This window comes from Phodopus roborovskii, unplaced genomic scaffold, assembly GCF_943737965.1.
Source record: "Phodopus roborovskii unplaced genomic scaffold, PHOROB, whole genome shotgun sequence".
NCBI classification, from domain to species: domain Eukaryota; kingdom Metazoa; phylum Chordata; class Mammalia; order Rodentia; family Cricetidae; genus Phodopus; species Phodopus roborovskii.
In genome coordinates this window covers 6,578,562-6,593,665 of record NW_026126567.1, presented here as the reverse complement: position 1 = coordinate 6,593,665, position 15,104 = coordinate 6,578,562, and the positions used below count along the sequence as shown (strand labels likewise).

The 15,104-nt window shown below is 45.5% G+C and overlaps 1 protein-coding gene across 1 annotated transcript in view; it reads right to left on the bottom strand.

The window, feature by feature from the left end:
• The window catches only part of Kcnq3 (potassium voltage-gated channel subfamily Q member 3), a 264,585-nt gene that overhangs the window by 20,156 nt on the left and 229,325 nt on the right, over positions 1-15,104 (bottom strand). The window contains exons 4-9 of the mRNA XM_051202571.1: positions 13,766-13,938; positions 10,350-10,505; positions 9,066-9,176; positions 7,219-7,314; positions 5,760-5,854; positions 2,242-2,268 (exon numbers count right to left, since the gene is read on the bottom strand). Coding sequence (XP_051058528.1) covers positions 2,242-2,268; positions 5,760-5,854; positions 7,219-7,314; positions 9,066-9,176; positions 10,350-10,505; positions 13,766-13,938 — 658 coding nt within the window. The remainder of the gene's footprint in view (positions 1-2,241; positions 2,269-5,759; positions 5,855-7,218; positions 7,315-9,065; positions 9,177-10,349; positions 10,506-13,765; positions 13,939-15,104) is intronic.

The following is a 15,104-nucleotide window of genomic DNA, read 5'->3' as shown; positions in this document are numbered from 1 at the left end:
AAAGAGTTAAGGGTCAGAGAAGGTCACTTTCCGCAGGGAACATCAGGCAGAATCCCAAGAGAAGCAGACAAGGGGACCACATGAAATCATGCAAGAAGAGTATCTGGCTGATTGAGACTTCTCTAAGACCAGATCATGTGTCTCCTGGGTTAACTGAGCTCACTTTGCACTCATGAATGCTGAGAGCATTGATGACCCACACTGTAGGGAGATTCCTTCCTAAAGGGTGGAAGGAGGATGGAAATCCTACTCTGGCCATTTCTGTGTTGATGGCATTGAAAGGTGTGTGAACACTTTAGGTCAACTCCTTGGAAGTGACACGGAGATAAAATAGGTTATTTATCTACTCAGCAAATATTTATATTTCAGGCACAGGTTTAGCTTCAATACACACACACACACACACACACACACACACACACACACACACACTTTGTTACAAAAGTTCCAAATCCCGGCCAAGGTCATCACAATGGATATATTCAAACCAGGTGAGAAGAAATGGGAGGAGACAAGCAGCATGGTATACTAAGTGTTCATCTCTCTGTGAGCCTATCATGGGAGTTGTCCCTTTCCATTTGGGTTAGTCACAGGATCGAGTACACCAAGGAAGAAGTGTAACATTATCAGAGCCAACAGTTCTGTCAACTGTATGGAATCAGCTGGGCTTACGTCCCACAAGCAAGTCCATGGGAACTGAAACAGTCAAGAAAGGCCTAAATAAGCAATCATGTTGTAAGCAAGCAGGAACTTGAGTTCCCACCAGTATGCTGACTAAATTATTGCCTTCCTCACCCTCAAGAATGCATCTGGATCTGGAAAGAAACAGAAAACAAGAAAACATGTGGGCTGTTTCTTCTAGGAGGAGGCGATAAGAGGAACTTCAGATTGCACTCTATTTGGAGAGAATGACAAGGTGAGGCTGGAATGTAGTTGATTGGCAGCCTCTTGAAGAAGCCAATCAAAAGGTAACCAATGAACAGTAGCAAGTTTTCACTTAAATCATCTGCTTGTTGTTAAGCATTCTATTGTCATCTTGTTCCCTCCCTTCTTGGATGAAGGCACTGAATTCACCCTTCCTTAAGATCTCTGTCTCTCACTCCAGGCTGTGTATTTACTTGTTCCCATTGTTTCCCTCATCAACCTACCAGCCTTACATGACTACTGTTCAAATGCTGAATAAAGAGGATTGAATGCCTTCTATAACCAACTTTAATATTCTCTGCAGAAGATGAGACAGCAAAATCCAAGTCTTACCCCAAAGAATCAGGGAATAGATTTTCCTTTGCACCTCTTTTCTATACTCAGAGGAACAACTTCAGAAAAGTTTCAAATACACCTGTTTGATCCCCAATTTAACCAGAACCAGAAAATCGATATATAAATATATTTGGAATAACATACAGGACTCCTAACCATGGTTTCAGTTACCTACAGTAACCTTTAGTTTAAAAATGCTATGTAGAGATCCAGAAAACACTCCATACATTTAAATCAAGTACCACTCCGAGTAATAGTGTGTTGTCATCTCTTATCATCTCAAACTATTTTGTCAAAGTGACTCATCTTGCTTTATAACCTAGAACCGAGTCTGGACATTGGACACTTTGTACAGAGGGGTAAGAAGTTGAGGAAAGTAGTCATGCATAACACTGAACCTCTTCTTCTCTGCATCACCCTGCAGTGCACACGACTTTCTGGAAAGCCTCCTGGCCATGGAGGTTATGAACTGCAGTTTGTGTTTGCTTTCTTAAGTGCCCTCTGTGTTGTGAACCCACGAAGCAAATGGAGAAAAGTACAACGGCAAACATATTTTTTTTTTAAATATGTGCACTGATGTTTTGCCTTCATGTATGTCTATAGGAGGGTGTCAGATCTTGGAGTTACAGACAGTTGCTAGCTGCCGTTTGGGTGTTAGGAATTTCTGAGTCCCTGACTCCTCATCCACACAGGAGAATAGTAGGGTTTATCTCCAGTGGTCATTGTGAAGCTCAAGTGTGATAACCTGCTCAGAGCCTAGCTCCAAGGAGACCGGCATTCACTATGTAGTTGCTATTATTCATATTAAGTTGTCTGTAGCTAAGTTGACATGAAAATGGCGGAGGAATCAGTGTTCAGCAATAGAGTGAGCACCAAACACTAGCTGTGACAAACATGGCTGTCTAGTAGCTTTCCTCCATGCAGAACTGAACCCCCCCCAAAACCATGGTGAAAGAAGGGGCTTCATAAGCAGACATGTACCTGGCTGCTGCCTCCAGCTGTTCTTTCCTACAGAAGAGGGGAAAAAAGAAAAAGAAATGTAAATAGTGTGAAACGGTTGCATCTTGTCCCAAAGTCCGCCACAGTAATTCACTTGGAAGGTAGAGTAGAACAAATGGAATAAAAAACATTCTGGAACAAGATGGTGGGTGTGGAAGGGAACCAAGGTACGAGGCAGGCTTTGCCATGTGCCCCATGCGCCTGCCACCACCATTTGGTCCTGTGCTCCCGAGTTTGTCTTAGCTGCTCACTCATCGGGAAAGTGGGCGAGCACCTACTCTACCCTGAGATTCATCGCTCATCTCAGAAAGTTTGTTCCGTGGTAAAGACAGATGAGGAAATCAAGACCGGCAATGACTGCTGTACTCACCCCGCCATCATGGTCAACAGCATTACCACTGCGTATGTTGACTGGACATTAAATTGTTTCATATCTTATCTAAGGGGTAAATACTATTATTGTACCCTTTTTTTTCCTGTTGGGGAAGTTGAGGGACAAAGAAATTTAATAAACTGCTGAGGTCTCAGACATGAAGCTGTAGAGTTTGGATAATGATCCAGAGCATGCCCTGTAGTGATGGGGCTGGCTGAACATGCTGGCCACACAGTTGCCACTTGGAGTCTTTGCTCAGCTCTGCCTAGGATCCTCTACTCATCTTCGCTATGTGAAGCAGTCTTGCTCATGCATCAAGTCAACTGGGCTGGGCTTCAATCCAGACAGGGTGTTCTTGCTATGGGATTGCCCACAGTTGTTTCCTAAGACTACAGTTTTTGAGCCCAGTGTCTTTCTTGCTCCCATTGCCTCCACTAAATCTCATAGATCTCGCCACAGCACACTTAATCATCATTGATTTGAATAAGCTGCCATGCAGCAGCTACCAAGGAAGATATCGTCACACACATAACTCAGTTTCACCCTTATAACACCAACCCCTTCAGAAATGGGCACTGTTGAGACAAATAACCCTTGACCTAAACCCGTGGGATGCAGGTAAGGATGGGCCAGAGTATCACGTGCTTCTCTCTAAAACAGGTGTTTCTTCCCAGACACACAATGGAAGAACAAGAGCTTTGGGCAGAAGAACTGGGCTCCAGTCTCTCTTCCAGCACGGACTTGTTGGAGCCTATCAGATCTTAGTCTCGGGGCTCTGACTCTTCACTTATAAACATGGTCACGAGGGATGGAGTGAGAGAGGACCAGGAGAAACCACAAATGAAGGCAAGATTTCTTTCAGACACAACAAAATTGCTCGGGAGTTGGTGTGCCGAATGATGCCCTACTTTGAGAATATATTCAGAACCACTCCACTGTTCTGTCTTCTTATGGGTAGTGGAATGTATCTCAATACAATTATTGTTAAAAAAGTAAACAAAAGGAAAAATCCTGTGGGAAGCAGGTGAGGACAAATTAGGGTACCTGCTTTTTCCTCTGTCACTAGCATATGGTGTGGGCTGGCACTCAGGGACACTCTTTTCCCAAAGGGCTGTCTCCTTTCAGAGTGGTTGCTAAGTGAGTTTCTCTAGTGACTCTGTACTTTCGTCCTTGAAAAACAAAACAAGGAAGAAATGTTCCCTCTTAGTTTAAAAGCCATCCGCACATCACAGCAGCTGCCTGCAGCACAATGTAGCCCTCAAGTGTCTGACAGCCAGGACAGTGTCGTGTTTATAATAAATCAACCAAAAAGAATGGGCCCATTGCCAAGGTCTTGGGACGCAAAGCTAATGAAAAGCATCTTGGCTCTACATTCAGTCTGGGCACACATGTTCTTAGTTTTGAGTCTAAGGTCATCCTGTTTACTTAAAGGGTGGGGAGGGAACTGGCCCATTCTAGGAAGGCTCTGATTTATTCTGTCCCTTAATCAATAATAGCAGTAAGTGACTTTTAGAAACACAATTAGCAACATCCAAGCAAGTAAGTTATCAAGTTAGAAGATACAGTGAGTAACCCAAACTTACTCCTCTATTTAATTATTCATCATTGCCTCTTACTTCTTCCACAAGTCATCAATTTATCTTTCTCAGATCACCCCCCACCTCCCCATCTCATCTCTTCTCTCTTCTTAGGCTCATGACATCAGACCTTCCTGAGAAGTAAACGTCCATTGAAGATGAAGTAGGAAAGATTTTCTGGGGCTGGGCTTGCAATTCTACAATGTCATGATCAGGTTTCACATTTTCATGTCACTTATGGTTACTGATTGTAAAGTTTTTAAATAAAGCAGTGAGCCCATAAATTTAGAACCCTTCTATTCACTTAAATCTTTTAAAATATACTGATTGGTGTGTGTGTGTGTGTGTGTGTGTGTGTGTGTGTTTTGGTGGCAGCCAGCCTTTAGACACTGAGCCATCTTGTTGACCAAATTTCCTTAAATCTTTAAGTATAATGTATTGGCGAGAGTACAAGGATAAATTCAGGCAATATTCATGAACCAGTCATGAATGTGTGGGAGAATCAGGTAGGTGTTGAGGGAGTCACTGGTTTGTGGAGCATGCTCCAGTAAACACTTCAGAGCAGACCCTACCCCAAGACGAGCTAGCTGTGTCTCAACCTTGTCTCCTAAGTCAAGGGTTCTTAAAGTTTAACACCTCTCTATCCAGAACTTTGGACTCAAGACCACAGCACCAAAACACTAAACGGAGGAGCCTACTTTAGAATCCAGGCAGCGAGAAAAGCATGATATTAAGAAAACTACGAAAACATTCAAGAATTTTGAGACCTAGGTCACTAATCGGTAGAACCTGATATCATCAACCATTCATCTGGCTACTCAGTGTTCACCATGAACCATTATGGTAGGCTGAAATCATGGCTCTGGGTCCAGACAGTTTTACCACCACACACCCATCATAATTGAAGGTGTATGCTGGCTCTGGACATTTGTGAACACTGACTGATCTAAGAGAATCTATTAGGATTAAATGAAACACAGACTGGGAAATTTGAACACAGTGAATATCACTGCATGTTAAGTTCCTTTCTCTTCTCCTTATGCTAGCCATGGGAATAGTCTACCCATCCCATGGCCCCTTAGTTCAAGTTTTCAACTCTAAGAACATGAAACACTGCCAGTAGGTTTCCAGAGGTCACCCCTGCCTTTGTTCCCTTTGTTCAAATGGTCTGTGAGTGTAGGCTGTGGTTAGGTGGAGGAACCACCAAACTGCTATGACAGCTCATTGTGCTGGCTTCGATTTCTTCTGTCTAATTTTGTTCATACAACTATTTTCTAGTGCCATGCTGTTTACCTCTAATTGCTCACTGGGACATCTAGAAAGCTTTGAAAACTAGTGATGTCAGGTTTTACTTCTGAGGATTCAGACTTAATTAGGTCAAGTATGTCCAGATATCAAGGTTTTATTGTTTTGTTTGTTCGTTTTAAGTTCTCCAGTGATGTTAATATGTGGTCCATATTGCAGACCATTCTCCCTTGCCTTGGAAGACAATCTGTAGGAATCTACGAGACTGTGACATACTGGGAACACTCGGACAGGTGACTACTTGCCTGAAGAATGGGAAAGAGACAACGGATTCATAAAATCTCCAGGTTGCCACCAGGTCAATCCTATTGGGGTTGGTAGCATAATACCTCCAGGCAGCCTGAGGAGGAGAAAAGAGGAAACAGAATGATGTGAGTGTCACATGAAATGTTCACACAGCTTCCCACGACATCGAAACAGCTTTTAAGCTCTTGTCTCCAAAGAATTTGAATGTCCATCTAGTGAGGATTCAATGAAGCAGAGGCTCTTGGCTTCTGACAGATTCTTTAGAGGAAAGACTTGACCATTTTGGAGCGACAGCTGGTGCTGTGGTAAGCTGGCCAATTGGGATAGAGAGAAGAGATAAACAGTCCCTGTAAAAGAACAGTGACTGTTCTTTCCAGGGAGCTCCTTGACACTGTTTGGTCAATTATATGGGAAAAGAGTCTTTTGTGCTACTTCTGAGCAGAAGAGAGGCTGAGAGATGGCTCCCCTGGACTAAACTTCTGGGATGCTCTGATGGCTTGGGGTTTGAGAGACCCCATAAAGGAACAAGCAGACTTTGAGCATTGAGATTGGCTTAGAAACAGCTACCATGCTGTGTCAGCCACACAGACCCACAGAAGTACCTGCTGCAACTGGATTCAAGCTCTGGGTAACCAGAAATGCCCTTAGCGCTCAGGAAGTCACCAGGGGTTGGTGGAGGAGACACACTAATGTCCTATTTACTATGCCCTCCTGCTCCTAATGGCCCATAAAATCATGGTACAAACTATGATTCCCAATAGGAGCAGTTACTTCTGTTTTATCCCTTTTATTACTCTTCCTCAAGCCTGTGGGCAGAACCAGGTATCTACCATCTCCTGTACAATGATTGTCGAGGGCAGGACAAACTGGCGAAGGATCCAATATTTCGCATGCTTTCGGTTTCTCTCTCTATCTCCCCTGTCCCTCCCCCTCTCCCCATGGGCTCTCTACCGCTGACAGACAGGAAGGAATCACAGTCCCCCTTGTAGCTCACGAAGAACCTGGATTGTCAGCTATCTTTTTCTGTGGATCATTGGATCAATCCTAGGATGGGAAGAAGAATGAAAAGGAAGCTAAGAAAAGTCAGGTCTAAACCAAATTCTTCACTTTCCAAATTGTCAGGGGGAAAAAAAAAATCAAATGGTTTCACCCCTGAGTACTTGAGTCAATGATTTCCTCCTTGAGTACCGGGAGTACTTTCGTGGCATATTATTTGGGTGGAAAACGGCAAGGCTTTCACTGTCAACACACATAGACCGTGTAGGTAACCATGGTGATGTCTGTAACCACCTACAAAGGAACGGAACAAATGCCAGCTGGTCCTCTCCTGTCTAGGGGTGTGTCTTTGTTCTTTTTCTCTGTTATTGTCTGTCTCTGTCTCTCTCTGTCCACACACACACACACACACACACACACACACCCCTCGGCCCATCTTAGTTCACCCCCAGGCACACAGACCTGGATGAGTTCAGCGGCTGGCTTCCTTCTCTTTTCAAAGTGCTTCTGACGGTGCTGCTCCTGTACCTTGAGTGCCAGTCCTGAGCCAAGGATACCCTGCAAGAAGTCAAACCTGAGTCAGCTGCACCGGGCTCTCTCAGCCCCCAAGCCTCATTTCTGGGGTAGCAGAGAATGTAGCGTTTAGTGACACTCTGAAGCCAGTGTTATCATTTGAATGTGAAATGTCACACACAGTTCATGTGCCTGGAATCCTCAGCTGGTGGCCATTTAGGAAGATCGTGGAGTCTCGAGGAGGTGGAGGCTTACTGGAGGAATTAAGTCACTGGAGAAGGTTTAGGTATTTTGTATCCTGGCGCTACAGCTTGGCCACTCTGCTTCCAGACTGTTCATGCATGTGATAGTTGCTTCCTGTTCCTGCCGCCATGCTTTCCTTGACACGGTGCACTGTGTCCCCTCAAACTGTAAGCCAATAATATAACTTCCCCTACTTACATTGCTTCTTGCCAGGCATTTTGGTCATAACCACAAGAAAAGGGATTTTGCCATGGCAATACAAGATGGAGAGAAAGAGAAAGTTTCTTTTCTTCTCCTGGAGTAGGAGGTCTGGTTAAGGGAAACTAGCCCGAATCCAAAAAATGTCTGGCTTCCAGTCTGACAGTTCAGCAAGGCTCTTATCTGTGCTCTGTCTTCTACAGGGCCATTGGATCATAGTACCTACCTCACAGTGATCTCAGGAAAAACCTAGGAGATAAATAGGAATTGTTCCAGCAAGGGTCGTGACACAAAATAGATGCTCTGTGTATGATAATTGAGTTTAAAAAATATTTTAGCTGCTTAAATTGTCCCTGGGAACATGTATTATAGGCAGAGTTGCCAAGAATTTAATCTGCTTTGATTTCCAGGCCTGACAGTCCTGTGGCCTATGTAGATAGACACATACATTTAATAGCAAAGAGGATTAGAGATGGTATAGTACCCATCCCATCCTGTGCCAGTTTCACAGATGAGAAAACAGGTTCAAGAAGATCATACAGAAAGTCAAATAGCCGAGGGAAATACATACAAGTTGGCTAACAATGGGAAAAGAAATTCTCCAGTAAAGAAATGGTTGTGGGTTGTGATTTAAGAACAGTCCTCTCCCAGCTGCATAACGAGAAGCCAGGCTATAGAACCGGCTCCAGGCCCGTGACTCCACATCCCAGGAATGTTTAACGAACCTTTCATTGAGCCTTAGTTTTTAACTCATACTATTGGCATGAAGACCAAAGGAGATGATGCTGGCAAAACATTTGCCATGATGTGAGCACACACTGATTCCAGTGTGAGCCTTCTAGTTTTATTCTCATTACACCACCCTTTGGGGACCTTTCACACCATAATAATTACTCTTGAGAGAAATAAAAACATTCAAAAAATTAAGGCAGCAAGTGTCAGGCCAAAGAGGGGAAATTCAGATGTAAAATATCTGTTCTGTGTAAGGTTTTGGGCATCAACAGATAAAAACAGAGCCCTTGGCCCCAGTAATATCAGTCTCTGAGGGCAGGCAGAGAAGGAAATGCACAAACCCATATGGAGCCAGGATGGGAGGGGTCTACTGACTCAGACCCAAGATGGCAGTACTAGTCCTGGGTCTTAGAAAACAAGGGTGCATTTGAAGATATCACCCAGGGTGATAAGCAACACAAGCCACCATGCAGGAGGGATGAGACACACCATGCCTGAGGTGACAGCTGGCTAGAGGATAGGATGTGCAGTGAAGGATACAGTGCAGTGAAATTTGAGGCTGGGCATTTGAGCTGGGTCTAGGCAGGAAGGGGACCTCCCTGTCACACACGGAAAGAACTTACTGCTGGAAGGGCAAAGAAGGAGACGCCGATTAAGGAAAAGGTGGCAGCAATCAGACGTCCTTCCCAGGTTTTCGGTGTCTTGTCTCCGTAGCCGATGGTGGCCAGTGTGATCTGAAAAGAAGAGTTCAAACTGGGTTTCCCCGAGTAGGGGACAGTAGTGACAGTCAACTGAGCCCTGCCTCTCAGCCGCTGTGCCCGATTGCTTGGGAGCTGCTTTCTCTCTCTCCATCTCTCTATCTCGTGTGTGTGTGTGTGTGTGTGTGTGTGTGTGTGTGTGTACAGCTGCTCCTTTATAACCATGGATTCCACATCTTTGGATTTAACCAACTATGCTTTAAAATATTTGAATAAAAATCAAATGATAATGTAACAATAAAAATAACACAAATAAGAACTACAGCATGCCAACTATATTTACGCAGTATTTACATGTCAGTAGGTACTAAAAGGAAACTAGAGGTGATTTAAATACATAGAAGGATGTGTGTGGCAGGCATACAAATGCTGTAATGTTTTTTTAAAAAGCATCTGTACATTTTGACATCCCCAGAGAAGTGGAAGAAATTGAAATAAATTTCTTGTCACACCAAGGAATGACTGTATTTGTGAACGTATAGATTTATGGACAACCACGTTATGAATTGTGTTTGTGAGTTTGTGTATACCATCATGTGTACACGTCTCTCTGTCCATGTGTCTGTCTGAGCAGTGGAGTCCAGTGTGTGTTTATGTGTTTATCAAGACAGTTCTCAACACCATGGCCTCTGCAGCCCATTTGCCTGCCTTTAAATGTCAAGTGTCTTAAACGAATCATTAAACTAATTTACCTTCTGTGGTTCTTGCCTCCCATTTCTTGCCAAAGTTCGAAAGCGACTAGTAACAGGTGTTTGGATTCAAAGGACATTAGGAAGTGCCAGATTTAATGCCTTTGTGTGTGCCTGTTGGCTTCTATGTGTGCCTTCATGTCTGTATGCCCTGAATATATCTGTTAATGTGCTTGACTGTGTGCCATGGGTTAGCTGATGATTGCCCATGGCTAATAAGGCCAGGGCGCAGGAAACCATGCTCTAGTTACTTCAAGCTCTATAGAGAACTGTCTACCTTCCTCACCAGTAGAAGCTTCCTTTGTTCTCTGTGCAGATTTGAAGGTGGAAGCGGTCCACTTTTGGATGCAGAATGAAGCTGACTGAGTGTGCCCATGCTCTGCCTGTCACCTTACATGCATCTGACAGTCAAGCTTCCATAAAACCACCCCAGGGTTGCCTTCCAAGAAAGGTGACTCACCAGGCCCCACCACAGAGCATCTGCATAGGTCTCGAACTCCTCTCTCATCTCTTCTCCTTGTGCGTCCACCTCCGGCACATCCTTCTCCACCAGGTAGACGAGAAATGAAGAGAGGATGAGTGTCAGGAAGCCGATGTACCAGGCGGTGATGAGTTCCTGCAACCGTGAACGCAGAGGGAATCAGTAGGAAGCCCTCGGGTGGATGCTTGAGCTGGGCAGTCTGGAAGTGGCGTCCATGTTTACCAGGTTTCTTTTCTGAGTGTCTCACCGCTCATCGGTGAAAAACGGGACCAAGATTACAAACATTTCCATCAATTACTAGGAATGTTGTTGGCTCTAGGAGAAGGCGGCTCTATTCTAGGTAACTCAATGCCACAATGCAAGAGGCGTCGTGGGGAGTTGAGTGATCAGGAGAAACTGGTTATTGCCAGAGACAAGCTCAGGGCTCTGGAGACTTCATGTGTTACAGAGGTACACCGAGCAGGGCAAAAGCTTAACTTCATGTGCAGAGTAGTGGCAAAGGGCAGTTAATGAGGCCCAGAAGGCAAAGCATTTCACCGCATGGTCCGAGGAGAATTACACTCTCTCATCCATGTGTAACATAATCATTTTCAAAAATAAAATACAGGGGTTATGCCAATGTTTTTTGGATCTGTTGAGGTTTGCTATGTTGCCGAGTATGAGTAAGTGGTCGATTTTAGAGAAGGCTCCATGTGGAGCTGAGAAGAAGGTACATTCTTTTGTGTTTGGATGGAATGTTCTATAAATGTCTGTTAAACCAAATCGGGACATAACTTCTGTTAGTTCTTTTGTTTCTTTGTTAAGTTTCTGTCTGGTGGTCCTGTCTAGTGGTGAGAGTGGGGTGTTGGAAGTCTCCCACTATAAGTGTGTGAGGATTTATGTGCGATTTGAGTTTTAGTAATGTTTCATGACGTTGTAAGGTCATTCTCTTCTGCTTCATCTGCCTTATTATGTTCAGGTCTTATTGGTGTAGAGTCCCTAGATTCTGGTGGTGTCTTATTGGTCTTTCTATTGCTGAATGTGTTCTTGTACTGCTGTCTTCCCATAAAACAAAACTAGACCAAAAGGGTCCTGCAGGTGTCCGGGGTACCAATGATGGAATTCAGACAGACCACTTTTATGTTGAGGGATCTTGCATATTGGAATATGTGAAAAGTAAAACATAAGAGACATAGGAAACCTGTGAGTCCATGGACCCAGTATGATATAAATACTGTCACACAGTATGATATAAACAAGGACAAGTAATTAAAAGGAAACACTATGATAAGGAGAACAGAGAGGTGGCAAAGACAAGCCAATCACTGGAGTTTCAAAAGCCCTGGATGGAGGGAGAAGATCCCTAGGGAGTCTTTAAGTTCTCTGATGTTCTCCCATTGTGGTTTAGCATGGAAGAGTGGGTGAGGAGAACTGATGGCTATGGGGTAACATGATCTGGATGTGAAGTTTGTGTTCTCCCTGAGGCATCTCAGAGAGCTGTTGCTGGCACAGCTGTCCTTGCCATGGCGGTTCACTGACAGCCTGCTGCCTTTAGGTCAGGAGAGTGGCAGCGACAGGATTGCCTCTCTTATCACCTTGGCTCACAGAGTCCCTGCTGCCCGTGCTACCCTTGTGCACAGGGCCAGATGAAGACTGCTCCTCAGTCATCCACACTTGTCTTTAGCCTTCCTTTTGATATTTTCCAGGATAACTGTACTCTGTTAGAGAGAGTGTTATGATCTGAATGGGAACTACCCTCTGTTGGCTTAGGTTTGGAACAGAACACTCTTCCTGGCTGGTTTGGGAATCCTGGCTAATTTGGAAAGCCATGGGAACTCTAGGAGGTGGGGCTTAGCCAGCAGAAACTGGTCACTAGGGATAGGACTTTGAAAGTCTTCCTTGGTTCCAGATTCCTGTCATTATCTCCACCTCTGGTCTCCTGTGATGTGAACAGCCTCCGGCACATAGCCCTGCTGCCACAGCCTCAGTGGATCTGCCAAACCTTCCCCACAACGATGTACTGAAACCCCAAAAAGGTAGGTCAAAACGCTTTTCCCCTTCCTCCCTGTGTCTTTTGGGTGCTGTGTAATGGAGAGAGCTCAGTGGTATTCCCTTTGTAGCATCTCTGTTTCCTTTATCAGTCTGCTTCTCTAACACCGTTAGGTTTCTCTGCTCATGGTCTTGTCTTCCACACACCATCACGTGATCATATGCATGTGATCATGTGCACACTGCCCTCATCACAGTTCACACATGCAAAGCAGGAGGTTCTTTCTGCTCTGAGGGTCTGCCCTGAAGGAGATAGGAGAGCAGGAAGTTGCATTCCTTCCCCAGTGGCTGTCTGGACACCTGCCTCTTGCTTGGTAGATTGTGGCTAGGAACCTGTGCCTCTCAGGCCCCTGCAAGCCAGAAGCCTCATTGGTTGCTTCTTTGGAAACAGCTGCTTGGTCTCCTGCAGCCGGCAAATGCATCAGCTGTGCTGGATAATTAAGAGGTGGTCTAATGGCTGACATTGGGAGCTAAAGTGGGCTCTTCAAGGCAATCCCAACTTTATATAATTTTCATCAGCAGCTCTGATTCCTCAGCAGGGCTGTCCCCTCACTTGCCAAGGATCCCAGCAGTCAGCCTTGAGACCAAGACTGGTGTCCAAGCAGTGTTAGGAAGCGACTGGAGCAAATCCTCCCCTGTTTTTATAAATATGCTCTGCAGGGTCTGCCAGGCCTTCTTTTCCTGCCTTGGTGACTCGGGGCTCAGTTTCCTGATGCTAGAAGCACAATTTCAGCATTATGAGCTAATTGGAAGAGACCCAGGAGCATATTGGTCGGGGAGCAGTGTTTGGCCCGTCCTAACTATAGGATAGACTTTAAAAGTCTCATCCTGGCAAACAAGAGCTTCCATCTCTGTATTTCTAAGTGTCAGAGGAGTCCAGCACAGAACTTGGCCCAGATTGCAAAGAATGGATTTTAAATCCCTGCAAAGTAACACAGAGTCTGGGTTGAAATTAGTCTGTGCAACTCCCAAACCTTCCCCCTCTGTCACATGCTGCCTTGTGTAAGCTCACTCAACCCTTTCAACCACATGGACATACAGTATTACCTCCGAGCTGTTGACTCCTCACCGGTCATCCCTACCTCAGGAATGAGGAAGCTGAAGGCCAATGAGAGCTGAGTGACTTAGCCAGTGATTTGTGTGTAGAGGAGATGATACCTAAGTCTAGGTCCGCCCGTGGACCACATCTTCTCTGAACCCAAACCTGCGTAAACTCCTCTCTCTAGTTCTTCCCATTTCTTCTTATCATCACTGTCAGTGTAGGCAGCATGACTAACCCTCAGGGGCACTATAGGAAGAGGGTGACATACGAAGGTACAAGTAGGCAAGAAGCCTATGTCACTTCGTGGTTTCTCCACCACACTTACTTTGCTGTGGGCACAAATGGCTGAGCCCAGGAGCTTCCAGGTGCCGCCCCTCCTGTCCATCCGAAGCATGCGCAGGATCTGCAGGAAGCGCAGACTTCGCAAGGAGGTGGCCAGGACATTGCCCTGGTTTCCCACGGCAACCACTGGCACAGAGGCAATCAGCACGAAGATGTCTGGTAAGTAGAGAGGACAGAGCGTGGCAGAGAACAGGGAGAGGGTCGTGTGTGGGGGGGAAAGCACCATAGAGAGCTCTATCTGGGGGCTGGTGAGCATGCGTCAAACAGACAGGGGCTGACCTAAGTGTTTCTGTTGAGAGTGACATCAGCCCAGCGACAGCAGTAGTGAATTATGCCTCGAATGATGAGAAACAGAAACACCGAGCTCAAATGATGTCCCAGGAGAGACCCCCATTAGGCTTCGCCTCCGCTTCTAGAGCTCAGAGGTACCATTTCCCAAGGTCCCTGGCGTGGCACTTGGCATTTGGTCTCAGACGAGTTGTGAGAAGAGGGAATCAGGGATCGCTCAGGACAAAGTAGTGAAGCTTGTTCTCAGAGTCTGCTTTAAATAAGCGGGTCAAGAGATGGGGACTTGGGTGTGATTGATTGAATGATCAGTCGGGAGGCACTGGGTTCTTCTAGAACTTTTAGACTGGAGTGGTTTGAGTGAGAATGGACCCCACAGGCTCATGTGTTTGATATCTTGGTGGCAGTTAGTGGGACCGTTTGGTAAGGATTAGAAGGCATGGTCAGAGAGGGTGTGGCCTTGTTGGAGGGGTTGTGCCACTGGGGGAGGTGGGCTCTGAGGTTACAAATGCCCACACCAGGCCCAGGTGCTCTCTCTTTCTCTCTCTGCCTGATGCCTGCATTTCAGGATGTAAGCTCTTAGCCACTGGTCTAGTGCCATGCCCATCACTGTACTCCCCCACCATGATGGTTATGGATTAAACCTTTGGAAACAGCAAGCAAGCCCTGATTAAGTGCTTTCTTTAAGAAGTTGGCCTTGGTCACGGGGTTTTATCACGGCAATAGAACAGTAACTCAAGACTGGAAGACCTCAGTTTTGTGAACTTCAGCTTCTATCTCCATCAAACAGGAGATAATAAATGTGGTCTGACAGGAGGGCCTCTCAATCATCAGTGGTGATGCACTTCCTACCCCTGCCGGCCTGGAAGGCACAGGCTATTAGAGCGATACTGGTGACTGAGAATGCTCCTGGTCTAAGTACTGGGACACACACTACCTGGTGCTCTGTGGCTTTTCGCAACCCAGATGCTAACAGTGAGCCCAGTCCCTAACCACCGGGGTTCACTACCCTTACCATATCTCAAGGAACAATCCCG